The 17,256-nt window shown below is 34.4% G+C and overlaps 1 protein-coding gene across 1 annotated transcript in view; it reads right to left on the bottom strand.

The window, feature by feature from the left end:
• Positions 1-17,256, bottom strand: part of LOC117332267 — a 54,507-nt gene that overhangs the window by 27,402 nt on the left and 9,849 nt on the right. The window contains 8 exon segments of the mRNA XM_033891153.1: positions 1,385-1,538; positions 2,441-2,624; positions 11,441-11,539; positions 11,726-11,854; positions 12,639-12,799; positions 14,170-14,346; positions 15,045-15,182; positions 15,849-16,019. Of these exon segments, the coding sequence (XP_033747044.1) occupies positions 1,385-1,538; positions 2,441-2,624; positions 11,441-11,539; positions 11,726-11,854; positions 12,639-12,799; positions 14,170-14,346; positions 15,045-15,182; positions 15,849-16,019 (1,213 nt within the window).

The raw sequence follows: 17,256 nt of genomic DNA on the forward strand, positions 1-17,256 counted from the left end.
ACACTTGTATCCACAGTAGATTTGTCTGGATTGCAACAATTTTCCACCTTCCAGGACTTTGGGTCGTTTTTAGTACAAATGATAAATACAATTTTTTTTATAATTATTATCTAAAATCAAATAGGCTTGTTTCTGTTAAAGGATTCTTTAAGATATACAGTGGACCCGCGATAATCCGGACGCCGATAGTCCGGAAAACTCGCCCGGACGGACGGAAATGCAAGGGAACGGATTTCCGTAATGTTACTTGTACATGTACTCACCAGTCCCGAAATTCGGATTCCGATTCCGGAACCCCATTTTGGGAAAGGAACGTATTTTTCTTTAGTAAATTTCCCGCAATAATCCGGACTATTTTTTCACCAGGAGGAGGGGAAAATGTCGGGCAAGTCACCCGTGTCGACAGCTGTACAGACTATCACTTAATTGACACTGTGCATAGTCATAGCGACCGCTGCCAGGACATAGCCCCGATGTGTATACCTGTGTTGCAATGTAGCTCTGTTTTTATAACAGTACATTGCTTTTCTTTATTACCTAAATGCTACAGTATTAAAGGATTTTAAGCACAGTATAAACTGGTCTTGCTTTTATCAACTTGATGTACACTATCTATTATAGTTATTTTACATACGGCAACTTTAAAAGGAACACATATTGCTATTTCGTAGTTCGCAAGAATTCATACACTAACATACAGTATGTGATATGATAATTAATCAATCTCAAATACATGTAATAAATTCATGATCGGTAATTAACATCATTAACATTTAAACACTAAGGGGGGTTCGGTTACATTTGTATTGGGTAAACAAGGATAAACAGGATATCGGCTTGTAACACCGTTACGTGTAACGAAATATAAAACAACTTTCACTTACATGTTCTTTTAAAAACATTATTTATTTTTTAGTTTCTACAAAATAAAACAAAACAAAAATCATATCAAAAACAATAGTATGTTTATTTTTTAAAAAGACTGACAATTAGACGTCTTTATGAAATAGAAGTATGTCATTTAAACGTCCCGCATTGTATATAGTCAAGGGAGATAACTCTTACACGACAATTTTTAGACCTGGTAGACGAAACTCGGCAGTCCAGAAAACTCGTAATCTGGACGGTTTGGGCTGGGAACGAAGGTGTTCAGATTATCGAGGGTCCACTGTACATGTAACAAAACGTCTACCTTGAAACTAACTTAACTTGAGGACTCGGAAAATTCTTAAGTTTTTTCACAATCCTGACAACTTCGAGTTAACGAGGTTTGACTGTATACTGATAATTCATGTCTAAATTTAGGGTCAAAATGCGAGAATCTCTACCACGAATTGAGAGGGAGAGTTGACACAGTTGACAAACTAAAGAAATGCATTCTTACCAACATCAGCGAGGTTGTCGGAGAGGTGATCATCGTCTGTGTCAGACTGGAGAGTGACAGAAGGGAGGGATACGTCAGGATCTTCTGGGAGAGAAAACTCAACAACATACCTCATTCTCTGTTGTTTCGGACTGTACACCACAAATTCATTACCCTGCATGATCCAGGATTCCATAATGTAAAAATTTAAGGAGAACGTGTAAAACAATTTTCAGGTAAAAGGTCTCTTAATCTCTTTAATATCTTTATCAAAAATAATTACTGTGAATACTGCAACAGAGAGCATGACTAATTCAATTTACTTTGATGCATCCGCTAGGGATTGAAACTGGCTTTCTAATCTTACGCTCAACTGATCAAGCTCAAGTGAAGTTCTAGATCTCTAGCAAGCAAAACAGTACATTGCAACTCATATTTACCAGGACTACAACACAAATAAATGTGACAAACTTCTAGTCATAGTTTGACCATCAAAACTACAAATCAATGTCTCTGTGAAAGGGGTCAAAAGGTAACAATCAGCATAGAGCTATTGCCTTAATTTAAAGTTGAAAGTCATAGCTATTATCAGCGACCAAACATGAAGGTCAAAGAATCACTGACTCCTGATACATCATAAAGGTCAATTGAAAAGGCGTATTGTCTAAAACTTAGTCAAAGCATGAAATTAAACAAGCATGCTGGTATTTCTAAAAGCAATACATGTCCCCTAGCTACCAGCCACCACTAAAAACAGTAACAATGACCTTGACCTTGACCCAAAACCCCTGAAACTCGAACTTGATCTGTAGCTACTCATACTTTCACCAACATACCTTGAAGTATGGTTGAGAAAAGTGCAGAAAACTGAGTAGACGGACTGACTGTTTCATCAGTAGGGGACCAATAAGGCTTGATGGACAGATGCAAGTATTTTTACTAGTCAAACAGGCAATCAGATAAATTTTATTCACTTTGAGAAGAATCTCAAAAACAAAATTGAATGTTTGAAGCAAAATGTACTTCATCTATTTCTTAAGATGGAGGCAATAAAACAAATTAACATTGCATACTGACCTCAAAATGACTGTTAACCTCAGCTGACCTTTTGACCCCATGGGTGCTATGGTAGCCAGTGGGAGGGGCTGTGAGAGTGTAGTCTGTGCTAGTGTAGGGACATTGACGTCCCAATGCCACATCGCACACCAGCAGCAGGCGACAGCCATAGACAGTACTTGGAACTGAGTACTTTATGCAAGTGCTGGAAAACCAAAATGGTATAAGTTAAAATTTAAAACTAAAATTTGATAAAATTTGAAGTGACAATTGAGATAATGGTTATAGGCCATGGACAAACTCTGAGTATTACTAATTTGACATGAACTTAAGGTTCCACAATTTGGACTTATATGTATGAATGCTCATTAAGTATGTACATCTTTGAGTGTACATTGTAATTGCAGCAAATGTTTTTAAATAGCACTAAAGCCTTTTAAGCTTGAAATGTTGAGTTACTAAATGTATTTTAAAAGATATGATAGCTATGCAGATAATCAAAAACTGCTTATCTTGCAAAGAAATAACATATTTGTTTTGGCAATAAGTGATTTGAATACAAATGATACATGTACATACTTTATATCCAAGCTTTAATCAAAGTACTGGAAGTACTGTAAACGAACATTATTGTTTAATGCAAAATCAGTAATCTTCTTAGTTTTAAGTTGATAAATTTACTGATATCGGTTTAGGAATTAATTGCAAATAATTTGAAATGTTTGCAGCTGTTCTGATTTGATTGTACACATGCATGTTTCTGTAAGGTCCTAATTGAAATTGGAAGTTTGTTGATCTATCTTGGATCGATGAAAATAAAATATGTCTTCTTTCTTTCGGGAAGGCATCATCAGTTATAATACAGCTAGGACTCTGTGACCTTATTGATGCCAACTTCTAATATGCACTAAATTTTGGCTAGTTCCATCGTTAGTTTAGCATACATAGTTGTATTTCAACTAAATATGATGAAACACACATAAAGAATTACTGAAAACCAAAACCAGAGCTGCTAATCAAGGCCCGAATTAGGAATGTATCCTATTGAAACTGTACTCAAGCATTTATGGTACTTCAAAACAAAAAAAACCTGACTCCTTTTGTTCAGGAATCATTTGATGTTAATAAATCTGTATATGAGAAGATAAACTTCGGTTATAATTACAGTATAAAGAATAACAACCAGATAAAGACTATCTTCATTGAATAATTCAGCAAACAGGAAAAGAAAACTTCAAGATTCATTTTCAACTTCAAACCTGATCACAAAGATTACAGTCCATTCGATGGGATGACACATTCCCTATTTATTGTCCTTTTCCAATGTTGATCATCCAATCATACTGAACCACACAATTCAGCAATGTAATTGCACAAATCACACCTTTATGTGGTGAGAACATTTTTGTGGGTGCTATAAGATTCCATAACTGTATGCAAATTTGTGAAGCATTCCATATCTATGTAATTATATACCGTACGTGTATATATTTACACATATCAAAATTGGAATGACACAGGAGATTTGCAAGTTTAAGTTCACCATCAGTCATGGGAGGTTTATGTAAAATGTTATATTTACCGGGGTAATTAGTAATTTTGAGAATATATTTATGAAGCTCTATTCTGTACATTCTACCAGTTCTTAGAGAATGGACACAATTTTATGTTCTCCAATGTCAAAATTAATCATATGTAAAATATTAGGGGTTTATTCGCCATTCTAGGCCTGATTGCCGTCATAGTAAAATTACCAAAATGGACTTGAAATCAATATTTTTAAGAGAATGATCTATGACTTGAATATTTCATAAAAATAATGTAATACATCGTTTATTCACTTCATTCAGATCTTCAGACACCACATAATTTGTGAAGTCATATATAGAAATATATGAACCATTTTGTTATTATTTATAGTTCACACAAGTAAGCACTAGATGTAAGCAGTAAGTATATGTACCGCTATCTACTGGCATGACTTTGAGTACAGTAAACTACACTCGCTTTGTGGATATTGACAGGATAACATATATTTACATACTAATTCAATTTTAGAATTGTAACTGAAATCTTGTAACAGCATGGCACAAATAGTCATCTGAACATGTGTTGTATATTGAAAAATTATTTAAGGTAAATTTTCAGTTTATCAATTCATTGATTACTCCGTGTTTGAAGTATGGTGTAGTGAGAATATCAAGTCTTGATCATGACTTGATGAAAATTTTAAATTAACAAATTATTAAAATGAATTTGTTTGAAAAATAACACAAGTTCCACAGCAATATTATATAGAGAATCAATCGCAATATATCAAAAGTTATAAAACTACAAATAACAATTAACGGCTGAATATCAAATTAAGTGAATATCACAAGTCTTTTTGCATTTGTTTTTACATAATCCGGATTTCGGTTTTCTGGCTTTAAAAAAAAACGAGAAGTATTTTAATTGCCGTTATAGTTGAATTACCAAAATGGACCTGAAATCAGTATTTTTAAAAAAAGAATGATCTATGACTTGAATATTTCATAAAAATAATTTAATACATCGTTTATTCACTTCATTCAGATCTTCAGACACCGCATAATTTGTGAAGTCATATATAGAAATATATGAACCATTTTTGTTATTGATTTATAGTTCACACAAGTAAGTACGAGATGTAAGCAGTACGTATATGTACCGCTATCTACCGGCATGACTGAGTACAGTAGACTACACTCGCTTTGTGGATATTGACAGTATAACATATATTTACATACTAATTCAATTTTAGAATTATAACTGAAATCTTGTAACAGCATGGCACAAATAGTCATCTGAACATGTGTTGTATATTGAAAAATTATTTAAGGTAAATTTTCAGTTTATCAATTCATTGATTACTCCGTGTTTGAAGTATGGTGTAGTGAGAATATCAAGTCTTGATCATGACTTGATGAAAATTTTAAATTAACAAATTATTAAAATGAATTTGTTTGAAAAATAACACAAGTTCCACAGCAATATTATATAGAGAATCAATCGCAATATATCAAAAGTTATAAAACTACAAATAACAATTAACGGCTGAATATCAAATTAAGTGAATATCACAAGTCTTTTTGCATTTGTTTTTACATAATCCGGATTTCGGTTTTCTGGCTTTAAAAAAAAACGAGAAGTATTTTAATTGCCGTTATAGTTGAATTACCAAAATGGACCTGAAATCAGTATTTTTAAAAAAAAATGATCTATGACTTGAATATTTCATAAAAATAATTTAATACATCGTTTATTCACTTCATTCAGATCTTCAGACACCGCATAATTTGTGAAGTCATATATAGAAATATATGAACCATTTTTGTTATTGATTTATAGTTCACACAAGTAAGTACGAGATGTAAGCAGTACGTATATGTACCGCTATCTACCGGCATGACTGAGTACAGTAGACTACACTCGCTTTGTGGATATTGACAGTATAACATATATTTACATACTAATTCAATTTTAGAATTATAACTGAAATCTTGTAACAGCATGGCACAAATAGTCATCTGAACATGTGTTGTATATTGAAAAATTATTTAGGTAAATATTTAATTAACTCATTTGCGTGACTTTTAGAATTGTAACTGAAATCTTGTAACAGCATGGCACAAATAGTCATCTGAACATGTGTTGTATATATATACCGTAATTGAAAAATTATTTAGGTAAATATTAACTCATTTGCTTGACTTCAATTTTCAATTTATCAATTCATTGATTACTGTGTTTGAAGTATGGTGTAGCGAGAATTTCAAGTCTTGATCATGACTTGATGAACGTTCTAAATTAACAAATTATCAAAATGAATTTGTTTGAAAAATAACACAAGTTCCACAGCAATATTATATAGAGAATCGATCACACTATTTCAGAAGTTATAAAACTACAAATAATAATTAATGGCTGAATGTGAAATTAAGTGAATATCACAAGTCTTTTTGCATTTGTTTTTAGATAATCCGGATTTCCGTTTTCCGTCTTTGAAAAAAAATTACGTAGGCGTATTGCATAGTAAACGTAGCCATGTGTACAGTGTACATATGTAACAGCTGATTTCAATCAGACTGACTTAACATGAACTTAACACCGTCTCAGTAGTTCGTCACAATCGAAAATTTGATCGTGAATTCGGTATTTTGCAAATTCTTTCAAAATACTTCCAGGTAAAGGAAAAAATGGATATGGTCTCTATACACACACCAAAGATTAATAGATCCTATATTGGGTCCATTCTCTCTTAAAAATATCGATTTGGGTCCACTATCGGCCATTTCGGTAATTTAACTCTAACGACAATCGGGCCGCGATTCGCAAATGAAAAATTAATTTAAAATTCGTAAACCTCTAATATTTTACATATGATAAATTAGGCATTGAAAAACATATATGTGGGTCAATTTTCTGAAAATAATGCCAATTTATATTATAATTAAGCCCCATTTTTCTTCGTTTCGGTATTTCCAAGTCTGCTTCACCTGTGATCCGTTTCAGTAAATATTCTCGACTTTGCCGAAATAAAAACAAGCTATATAATTGTTCATTTTAAACATGACAACTGCCGACCACACGTATCTAAAAGTGTTATTGTTGATATCATCTGAATATTGCCGTAGTTATCTGTCACTTCGATTGTAAACCCTTTGCCAAAGTCATGGAAGAATCGACCAATCAAATTGGTTTAACGTTTGATTTCCGTAATCTTGCAGTTACCTCCCTTACAACAGTAAATACGTTCTAAGTATCGCCTACAACAACCAATCCCGTGCACATGGCAACAAGATATTATCATTTGCATTTGATTTATTGGTCTTTTTCGTCAAAGGAAAATGGAATATGGAAATCGATGACAATGTTAACGCTATGACCAGTCACCCTGACCACAAATGCCACCTAGTATCCACCTTTCTCGCAAACATGTACTGTACAGTAACCTATATAGTATGATACAATGTATCGTCTCGTATGCCGTTGTTGATATATTTCTTTCTCTAAATTATATAAATACTCATCTAGTTGATAATTATGTAACATTCTAGAATATATATAATACACATTTAAGTAAATAGCGGACATATTTGCAGACCGATGCTATAATGTCAGCCGTTTTGGAATGAACACGGAAGAGCAAAACTTTCTAAACATCCGGAGACGAATGCGCCTGCGCAATATTTGTTTACATAAATATAGGCCCTATTGACCTGGAGTTATTCGCAAAGTTCAGGTGCAGTCTTCACATTTCGCTAGCGTTATGCATTTCTCAAATCGTATGCATCTTGAAAACATCTACTGAATACATTTCAACATTTTCGGTAAAACTACTACATAAAACGAAGATGTTTTTGCAAGTAAATTATTTGAAGCGTAAGGCAATGGGGGCAGCCATATTTCATTGAAACAGACAGTAGATGGCGTATTGGTGAATGTGGCTACCAAATATGGTCATATTTCTCAGTCCAGTTCTTGATGGCAATAACCGAACATTAATGTTCGTTTAAAAAAGGCAAAAATTGTAAAAGGATGAAATAGTTTTGGGTGACTTTTGGTCACAAAATTATTTGCAAAAATTATTGCTTTATCATTGCAAGTGTGTTAAAAGGAAGGTTTACCTGTACTAGGACTTCAAGTATGTTATAAGGAAGGTTTACCTGTACTAGGACTTCAAGTATGTTATAAGGAAGGTTTACCTGTACTAGGACTTCATGTATGTTATAAGGAAGGTTTACCTGTACTAGGACTTCAAGTATGTTATAAGGAAGGTTTACCTGTACTAGGACTTCAAATATGTTATAAGGAAGGTTTACCTGTACTAGGACATAAGTAGGTTATAAGGTAGGTTTACCTGTACTAGGACTTCATGTATGTTATAAGGAAGGTTTACCTGTACTAGGACTTCAAGTATGTAATAAGGAAGGTTTACCTGTACAAGGACATAAGTAGGTTATAAGGTAGGTTTACCTGTACTAGGACTTCATGTATGTTATAAGGAAGGTTTACCTGTACTAGGACATAAGTAGGTTATAAGGTAGGTTTACCTGTACTAGGACTTCATGTATGTTATAATGAAGGTTTACCTGTACTAGGACATAAGTATGTTATAAGGAAGGTTTACCTGTACTAGGACTTCAAGTATGTTATAAGGTAGGTTTACCTGTACTAGGACTTCAAGTATGTTATAAGGAAGGTTTACCTGTACTAGGACATAAGTAGGTTATAAGGTAGGTTTACCTGTACTAGGACTTCATGTATGTTATAATGAAGGTTTACCTGTACTAGGACTTCATGTATGTTATAAGGAAGGTTTACCTGTACTAGGACATAAGTAGGTTATAAGGAAGGTTTACCTGTACTAGGACATAAGTAGGTTATAAGGTAGGTTTACCTGTACTAGGACATAAGTAGGTTATAAGAAAGGTTTACACGTACTAAGATTTAAGTATGTTATAAGGAAGGTTTACCTGTACTAGGATTTAAGTATGTTATAAGGAAGGTTTACCTGTACTAGGACATAAGTAGGTTATAAGGAAGGTTTACCTGTACTAGGATTTAAGTATGTTATAAGGAAGGTTTACCTGTACTAGGACATAAGTAGGTTATAAGGAAGGTTTACCTGTACTAGGACTTCATGTATGTTATAAGGAAGGTTTACCTGTACTAGGACATAAGTAGGTTATAATGTAGGTTTACCTGTACTAGGACTTCATGTATGTTATAAGGTAGGTTACCTGTACTAGGATTCAAGTATGTAATAAGGAAGGTTTACCTGTACTAGGACTTCATGTATGTTATAAGGTAGGTTTACCTGTACTAGGATTTAAGTATGTTATAAGGAAGGTTTACCTGTACTAGGATTTAAGTATGTTATAAGGAAGGTTTACCTGTACTAGGACTTCATGTATGTTATAAGGAAGGTTTACCTGTACAGTGTACAAGGACTTCAAGTATGTTATAAGGAAGGTTTACCTGTACAAGGACTTCAAGTATGTTATAAGGTAGGTTTACCTGTACTAGGATTCATTTATGTTATAAGGAAGGTTTACCTGTACTAGGATTTAAGTATGTTATAAGGAAGGTTTACCTGTACTAGGACTTCATGTATGTTATAAGGAAGGTTTACCTGTACAAGGACTTCAAGTATGTTATAAGGAAGGTTTACCTGTGCAAGGACTTCAAGTATGTTATAAGGAAGGTTTACCTGTACTAGGACATAAGTAGGTTATAAGGAAGGTTTACTTGTACTAGGACTTCAAGTATGTTATAAGGAAGGTTTACCTGTACTAGGATTTAAGTATGTTATAAGGAAGGTTTACCTGTACTAGGACATAAGTAGGTTATAAGGAAGGTTTACCTGTACTAGGACATAAGTAGGTTATAAGGTAGGTTTACCTGTACTAGGACATAAGTATGTTATAAGGAAGGTTTACATGTACTAGGATTTAAGTATGTTATAAGGAAGGTTTACCTGTACTAGGACTTCATGTATGTTATAAGGAAGGTTTACCTGTACTAGGACTTTAAGTATGTTATAAGGAAGGTTTACCTGTACTAGGACTTCATGTATGTTATAAGGAAGGTTTACCTGTACTAGGATTTAAGTATGTTATAAGGAAGGTTTACCTGTACTAGGACATAAGTAGGTTATAAGGAAGGTTTACCTGTACTAGGACTTCATGTATGTTATAAGGAAGGTTTGCCTGTACTAGGACATAAGTAGGTTATAATGTAGGTTTACCTGTACTAGGACTTCATGTATGTTATAAGGTAGGTTTACCTGTACTAGGACTTCAAGTATGTTATAAGGAAGGTTTACCTGTACTAGGATTTAAGTATGTTATAAGGAAGGTTTACCTGTACAAGGACTTCAAGTATGTTATAAGGAAGGTTTACCTGTACAAGGACTTCAAGTATGTTATAAGGAAGGTTTACCTGTACTAGGACTTCATGTATGTTATAAGGAAGGTTTACCTGTACTAGGACTTCATGTATGTTATAAGGAAGGTTTACCTGTACTAGGATTTAAGTATGTTATAAGGAAGGTTTACCTGTACTAGGACATAAGTAGGTTATAAGGAAGGTTTACCTGTACTAGGACATAAGTAGGTTATAAGGTAGGTTTACCTGTACTAGGACATAAGTATGTTATAAGGTAGGTTTACCTGTACTAGGACATAAGTAGGTTATAAGGAAGGTTTACCTGTACTAGGACTTCATGTATGTTATAAGGTAGGTTTACCTGTACAAGGACTTCAAGTATGTTATAAGGTAGGTTTACCTGTACTAGGACTTCATATATACGGTAGGTTTACCTGTACTAGGACTTCATGTATGTTATAAGGAAGGTTTACCTGTACTAGGATTCATGTATGTTATAAGGTAGGTTTACCTGTACTAGGACATAAGTGGGTTATAAGGTAGGTTTACCTGTACAAGGACTTCATGTATGTTATAAGGAAGGTTTACATGTACTAGGACTTTAAGTATGTTATAAGGAAGGTTTACCTGTACTAGGACATAAGTAGGTTATAAGGTAGGTTTACCTGTACTAGGACATAAGTAGGTTATAAGGAAGGTTTACCTGTACTAGGATTTAAGTATGTTATAAGGAAGGTTTACCTGTACTAGGACATAAGTAGGTTATAAGGAAGGTTTACCTGTACTAGGACTTCAAGTATGTTATAAGGTAGGTTTACCTGTACTAGGACATAAGTATGTTATAAGGTAGGTTGACCTTTACTAGGACATAAGTAGGTTATAAGGAAGGTTTACCTGTACTAGGATTTAAGTATGTTATAAGGTAGGTTTACCTGTACTAGGACATAAACCCGTACTTAGACTTTCAAGTATGTCAAAAACAAGTTTTTTAATTAAGTAAAAACAAACACTAGTACTGGCCTCCTTTATAGCTCACACTATACCCTGCCATACTAAAAGCTTAGAAAACAGAAGCAATATAATGTTTCAGCCTGATTAACTTCAATCTACCTTGCAGAATCGGAGAAATATATTCCACATCCTAACATGCCTCTGTCTGTTCTGTTGATCCCGTGGACACTTTCCACAAGGTTAGGTAGCAACAACCCCCTAAAAGAATCGCATACCATTGAGTTATGTTGACGTAATTTAGAAGAAAATGATAAGCAGTGTTATAACTTATGTACAATTTTTTTTATGACTTCTAATATCTAAATATTTAAAATCATTATAGAATTTGATGAAAATATTCACTACATTTTCCTTGAATTAATCAATAAAGAATGATATACTCACCTGGACATTATCCCTAGAAAGTTATGTGTGGATGATGCATGCATCAATCTCTTAACATTTCCAACGTCTGTCTGGAATTCTAATTCCTCTAGAGTACGACCGACACTGTAGATGTTCCTCACCTTAACACTGTTAACACACAGAAACTTTTGTTATTGTTGTATGGGGGTGGGGTCAGGATGAAAGAGGGGGGCAGGGGAAGGGGGGAAGGAAGTTTGAATTGTTTCTCTATCTTTATTATAGTTCAACAGTTTCTTCCTCTATACTTTCCCTATTGGCTGCCAGATAATAGATAACACTTACTAGTAGTATTATGCCTCCTAAATTGTACAGATAATTGAAATAAAACAAGGGTAGCCAAATTTGACATTTTGTGACAGTTAAATGCACCTTCTGGGACAAACATAACCAAATTTGATTTGTCACATCACTCTAGTGTTCATCGAATTGCAATTATGTTTTACTTAATTCAGTCCTCAACCGTATTGTATGCGGCTGATTTGGACCATTTTATTTTTCCTCTTTTCTCCCAGAAAGGACAATATTTACATTTCTTAATTTTGTCATTTTGCTCCAAATAAATGACATTTAAACTTAATAGATGCCCTTTTGCAACATAAGATACCTTCTAGGGTGAAAGAACAAAACAACAAAAATTGCTCCACCTCCAAAACCAGGCACGTCCTTAAATGACACAGGTTGTTAATAGGACATTAAACAAAATAAACCAAACCGAACCAACAAACCAGCTATTTTGTACAGCTAGGGAAACAATCAATATCTAATGTTCAAGAACATCACTTATCTTTGATTTTCCCCACAAAACTAAATTATTTTGATAGTTATAAATCTTGTGCTCTATATTAACCTCAGAATGATTCTAGGAATAATTGAGGATAACAAATTATCATACCTCTCTGATGTACTTGTCACCATATCTGATACATGTTTAAACTCTGCTGATGATTGGTCGAGACAGGTCAGATGACAACGAAGAGCTCTATATTTAGCATAGGTAGTTGCCTCATTGGACCAGTCTGTAGCCTCACTAACACCTAGGATGTCATTTACAAGCTGGAAACAAAAACACAATCCAATTTTTTGAAAAGATAGAAAAAGGTGTTGTCACTGATTTAACAATAAAGCCGCCCATGGGCCTTAACGGTCACCTGAGATTTGAATTATTTCAGTTAATTTAATTGACCCTTTTTGGCCCAACCCATCAGTTAAAGGGGTCAGTCAGGGCAAACATGTGCATACCAACAAACAGTCATCTCATGCTGATAATGTTAACCAAGTTAGAATGAATTCCAATGAAAATCCAACAAATAATTGTCAAAAATGTGATTTCCCTATATAAACTATAGTAAAATTTACCCCCTCCCAAGTGGCAAACATTTGACCCCAGGGTCATGAAATTCACAATTTTGGTAAAGCACCTTAAGACCCTTCCATCTATGAAGAATGTTTGATTCCACCATATCTTGGAGTAGAGAATAAGATTTTTGAAGTTTTAAGTCAATTTGACCCTTTTTGCCCCTGCCCCAAGGCCCTGGGGGTCAGTCAGGGCCAACATGTGCATACCAAAAAACAGTCATCCCATGCTGATAATGGTAACCAAGTTAAAATGAATTCTAATAGAAATCCAACAAATAATTGTCAAAAATGTGATTTCCCTATATAAACTATAGTAAAGTTTACCCCCTCCCCAGGGGCAAACATGAGACCCCAGGGTCATGAAATTCACAATTTTGGTAAAGCCCCTTAAGACCCTTCCATCTATGAAGAATGTTTGATTCCACCATATCTTGGAGTAGAGAATAAGATTTTTGAAGTTTTAGTCAATTTTACCCTTTTTGGCCCAATCCATCAGGCCCCTGGGGGGTGGGGACCATATAATTCACAAGTTTGGTTGACTTTCAGCCATAGTAGTTTTCTGCCAAACTTCATTGAATTTGTTGTGGCGGTTTTTGAGAAGAAGTTGAAAATGTAAATTGTTTACAGACTCACGACACATGACGGACGACGCACGACGCCGGACAAAAGGCAATTAGAATAGGTCACTTGAGACTTTGTCTCAGGTGACCTAAAAACAGTCCAGAAAAACAACTTGTCATAAAATGTTCATTTGCAGCACCAATAATTCTGGACTAAAAACTGGCATGTGTTAATTTGTTTGTCTTTGACTAATAAGTTTATAAGCATGCCTCTCTGCCCATCAAATTCTTTGTTTTATAAAGAAATGTGAGAAGTGAGCTGCTACTGGGAATAAAATCTGTGATCCCCATCATCATCTTGGTCAGCCACTTTACTGATTGAGCTGAAGGGAAATTCTCTGCTGCAAAGTTAGATTGGACCTGTACACTGATGTACAATTATCACCTGGAGTGGTCAATGTCATCAAATGTAAATGTGACATGTTGGGGTTTGTAAATATCACTGACCTGACACTGGTCCTGTTTGGTGGAGATGTCTTTCAGTGACATGGTATCCTTTCTGAAGCTGCGTTTATAAGGCATGGCAGAGTAGAACTCCTTCAATAAACTTTTTATTGTGGTGGCGTCTGCTCCTTTCATCACTGCTGCCTTCAGTTGTAGAAGTATTGCCTCTGCCTCCTCAATCTGTCAAGGCAAAAGTATCAAACACAGTAAAGTACATTATATTTATGTAGGTTTATAATATAATGTTAACTATTTTTTTTTTGAAAATTCATTCACTTTTTCTTTTGCAAACTAAAGTCTCTTCATATGTTTAGCTAATATATATACCATATTTGATCTAAAAAGCACACCTGCCCCAAAAAGCATGCCCCACTTTTTTTCAGGAAAAAAGGATGGGTGTGTTACGCCATTTGATTTGACCCTTTTTGGCCCCACCCCTCAGCCATTGGGGGTCTGTCAGGGCCAACATGTGCAAACCATCAAACTTTCATTCCAAACTGCTAATTCTAACCAAGTTAGATTTGATTCCAATAAAAACTTTGAAAATCATATTCAAACATGAGATTTCCCTATATCAACTTTTTGTAGAGTATACCCCCTCCTCAGGGGCAAACGTGAGAACCAAGGGTCATGGAATTCACAATTTCGGTAAAACACCTAAGACCATTCCATCTATGAAAATTAAGTTTTTGATTCTACCTTATTTGGGTCTTCAGAAAAAGATTTTCAAAATTTCATTCTATTTGAATTTGTCTCAGGTGATCTAAAAATTGGAGGTTAGATGAGTTTTCATTAGAAACAGCTATGAAATCAAGTTTTACTCTGTGGTATCTTATCAACCACAAAAGTTATAACATATCTGATGTATGAATTGTCACCTTTTCCTGTTTGATGTGCTGAAGTTTCATGTCTAGTTGCGTCTCAGCTTCATGACTGGCCTCTGCCCAGACCAGTTCCACCAACCGACCAACATCTGGACCGATCTCTGTTGTCAGGGTACACAACTCTCCCAACAACTGCCACAGATAGGACAACATATGTACCTTTAGTTAGTTAATGTGTACATGGACGAATTGTCCATGCAATCCTTGAAACACTGAAATAACTGGTTTTGCTAAAATTTAACATATACATATATGGAGGTGAAGGGGGGGGGGGGGGGGGGGGGGGGGGGGTTAGCAAAAATCAACTTTCTTTAATTCCCTGTACACTTGTTCTTCACTATATAGGAATTTTAAAATGCAAAACCCCAGCTTCTCATTGACTAAATTACAGTGAAATTCTCTGGGCTACATATACATTTATATCATATCAGTCTTGAAAGTCTTTTCCATATCATACATAGACTGACATCAGATAAATGTCACTATTTCATAAACTAATATGCCTTGTTCTACATGTCAGATACTTAGGAACATGATAAGCTAATACAGCATTTCTAATTGAGCTTAATTGAGTTTGAGTTGACTACACATTATATCAAACATGATGTAGATAATGTCAGATGTATGATATGATTCCATAGGGTTGCAAATAAGGGACTCTTCCATTTGACATTAAAATCCACAACTTATACGAAAATATAATATTATATGGTATCAAAAAATAAGTCATTAGTATATAAAGAAAACTCCACAGCTCCATGTCTGAGAGAAGACTTTCTATGATGACACACTACCTACCATTCGGAGTTTGGTAGAACCCATGGCATTGTCAGTTAGCACAGGGTTATCCCATATGGACATGTTATAGGGATGTGAGGTGTATCGGCGGTACAACTGTTCATATCCACTGAGAGCTTCATCAGAAGTGTGCACATACCAGGCTACAGGAGCGTCCTTGTTGTCACTTGTCTGTTTAAAAAATCACATCAACAGATTTCTGTATGTTAACAATCTGCTATGTTTATTACTTTTGAGAGAGCTACATTCATGCAGTAATATTGAAAAAAATATAACTTTTAAGTTTTAAGTTTGTAAAATTGAAGAAACAATAGAATTCATGCATTTACATGAACACCAATATCTAAACTAATGATAATTTCCATTAATTACCTTAGGTAAACATACTTTTGACAACATATAAGAATTAAAAAGTTTGATAAGACAGCTTAATAAGTGAGTTCTGATAAACAATTCTCAGAAATACAAGGTAATCTAAAGAACTGATAAAAAATATTTTGTATATATTTTTTTTCTTATTCTGACTGCTAATTATACCTGGTACCTTCTGAAGTTGAGTTACATTGGACAATTTCAAATGAAAATTTTATTTCAACTAAGGGAGGGAGATGATCAGGAAGGGAAGAATTTTTTCTAGAGCAAATTACTGTATCTCCCCTTAGATTTTGTTTATTTGAGTCGCATGCAAAGTGTGTTGCTCAGTAGAAAATGTCGCTCACTCACTTTTCTCCCCCATCAGATTTAAAAATAGTTTGAAAGTATGTTTTGTGCAATTGAGAACTTTACATAAAAAGATTGTGAAGGATTATCTAATGACTTGTGTATAATTTCCTTATTAGTGCAGTACTGGTAAAAAGTAATTATACTCCCTATGAAATTAGGACAGTCTAAATATATTATTTTTTGTCTTCAGTCTCATGGCCCACACTCACCCAAAAAAACAAAAAGAAAACCGGAAAATGTAGCAATTTGTAAACGTACAGTGGTACCTCTATATACTACCTCTTGTATGCATCTGTTTTTCTTGTTCACTGATGTTTTTCAAAGATAAATTACTCTCTCTCAATGACCACCCCTCTCAGTGCTTATATCAAAACCAAAAAATATAATAATGATTAAAAATAAGTAATCTCTGAAGACATGCATGTAACAGATTTCTGATTTTCCAGTAAACTGAAGAGATATACAATATGAAGTTAAAGTTTATTTTGTTTGATGTACTATTAACAGCCAGGGTCATGTAAGAGTGTGCCATGTTTACGGGGTGGAGGAAAGCCAGAGAACCCTGGGAAAAACCAACGGCCTATGGCCAGTACCAGGCAACATGGGTTTCAAATTCCTGACCCAGAGATGGAAGGCTGGTGATATATAGCCACTTTAGCCCCATGAAATTTAGTCTAAAGAATAA

Source organism: Pecten maximus, chromosome 8 (genome assembly GCF_902652985.1).
Source record: "Pecten maximus chromosome 8, xPecMax1.1, whole genome shotgun sequence".
Taxonomy (NCBI): domain Eukaryota; kingdom Metazoa; phylum Mollusca; class Bivalvia; order Pectinida; family Pectinidae; genus Pecten; species Pecten maximus.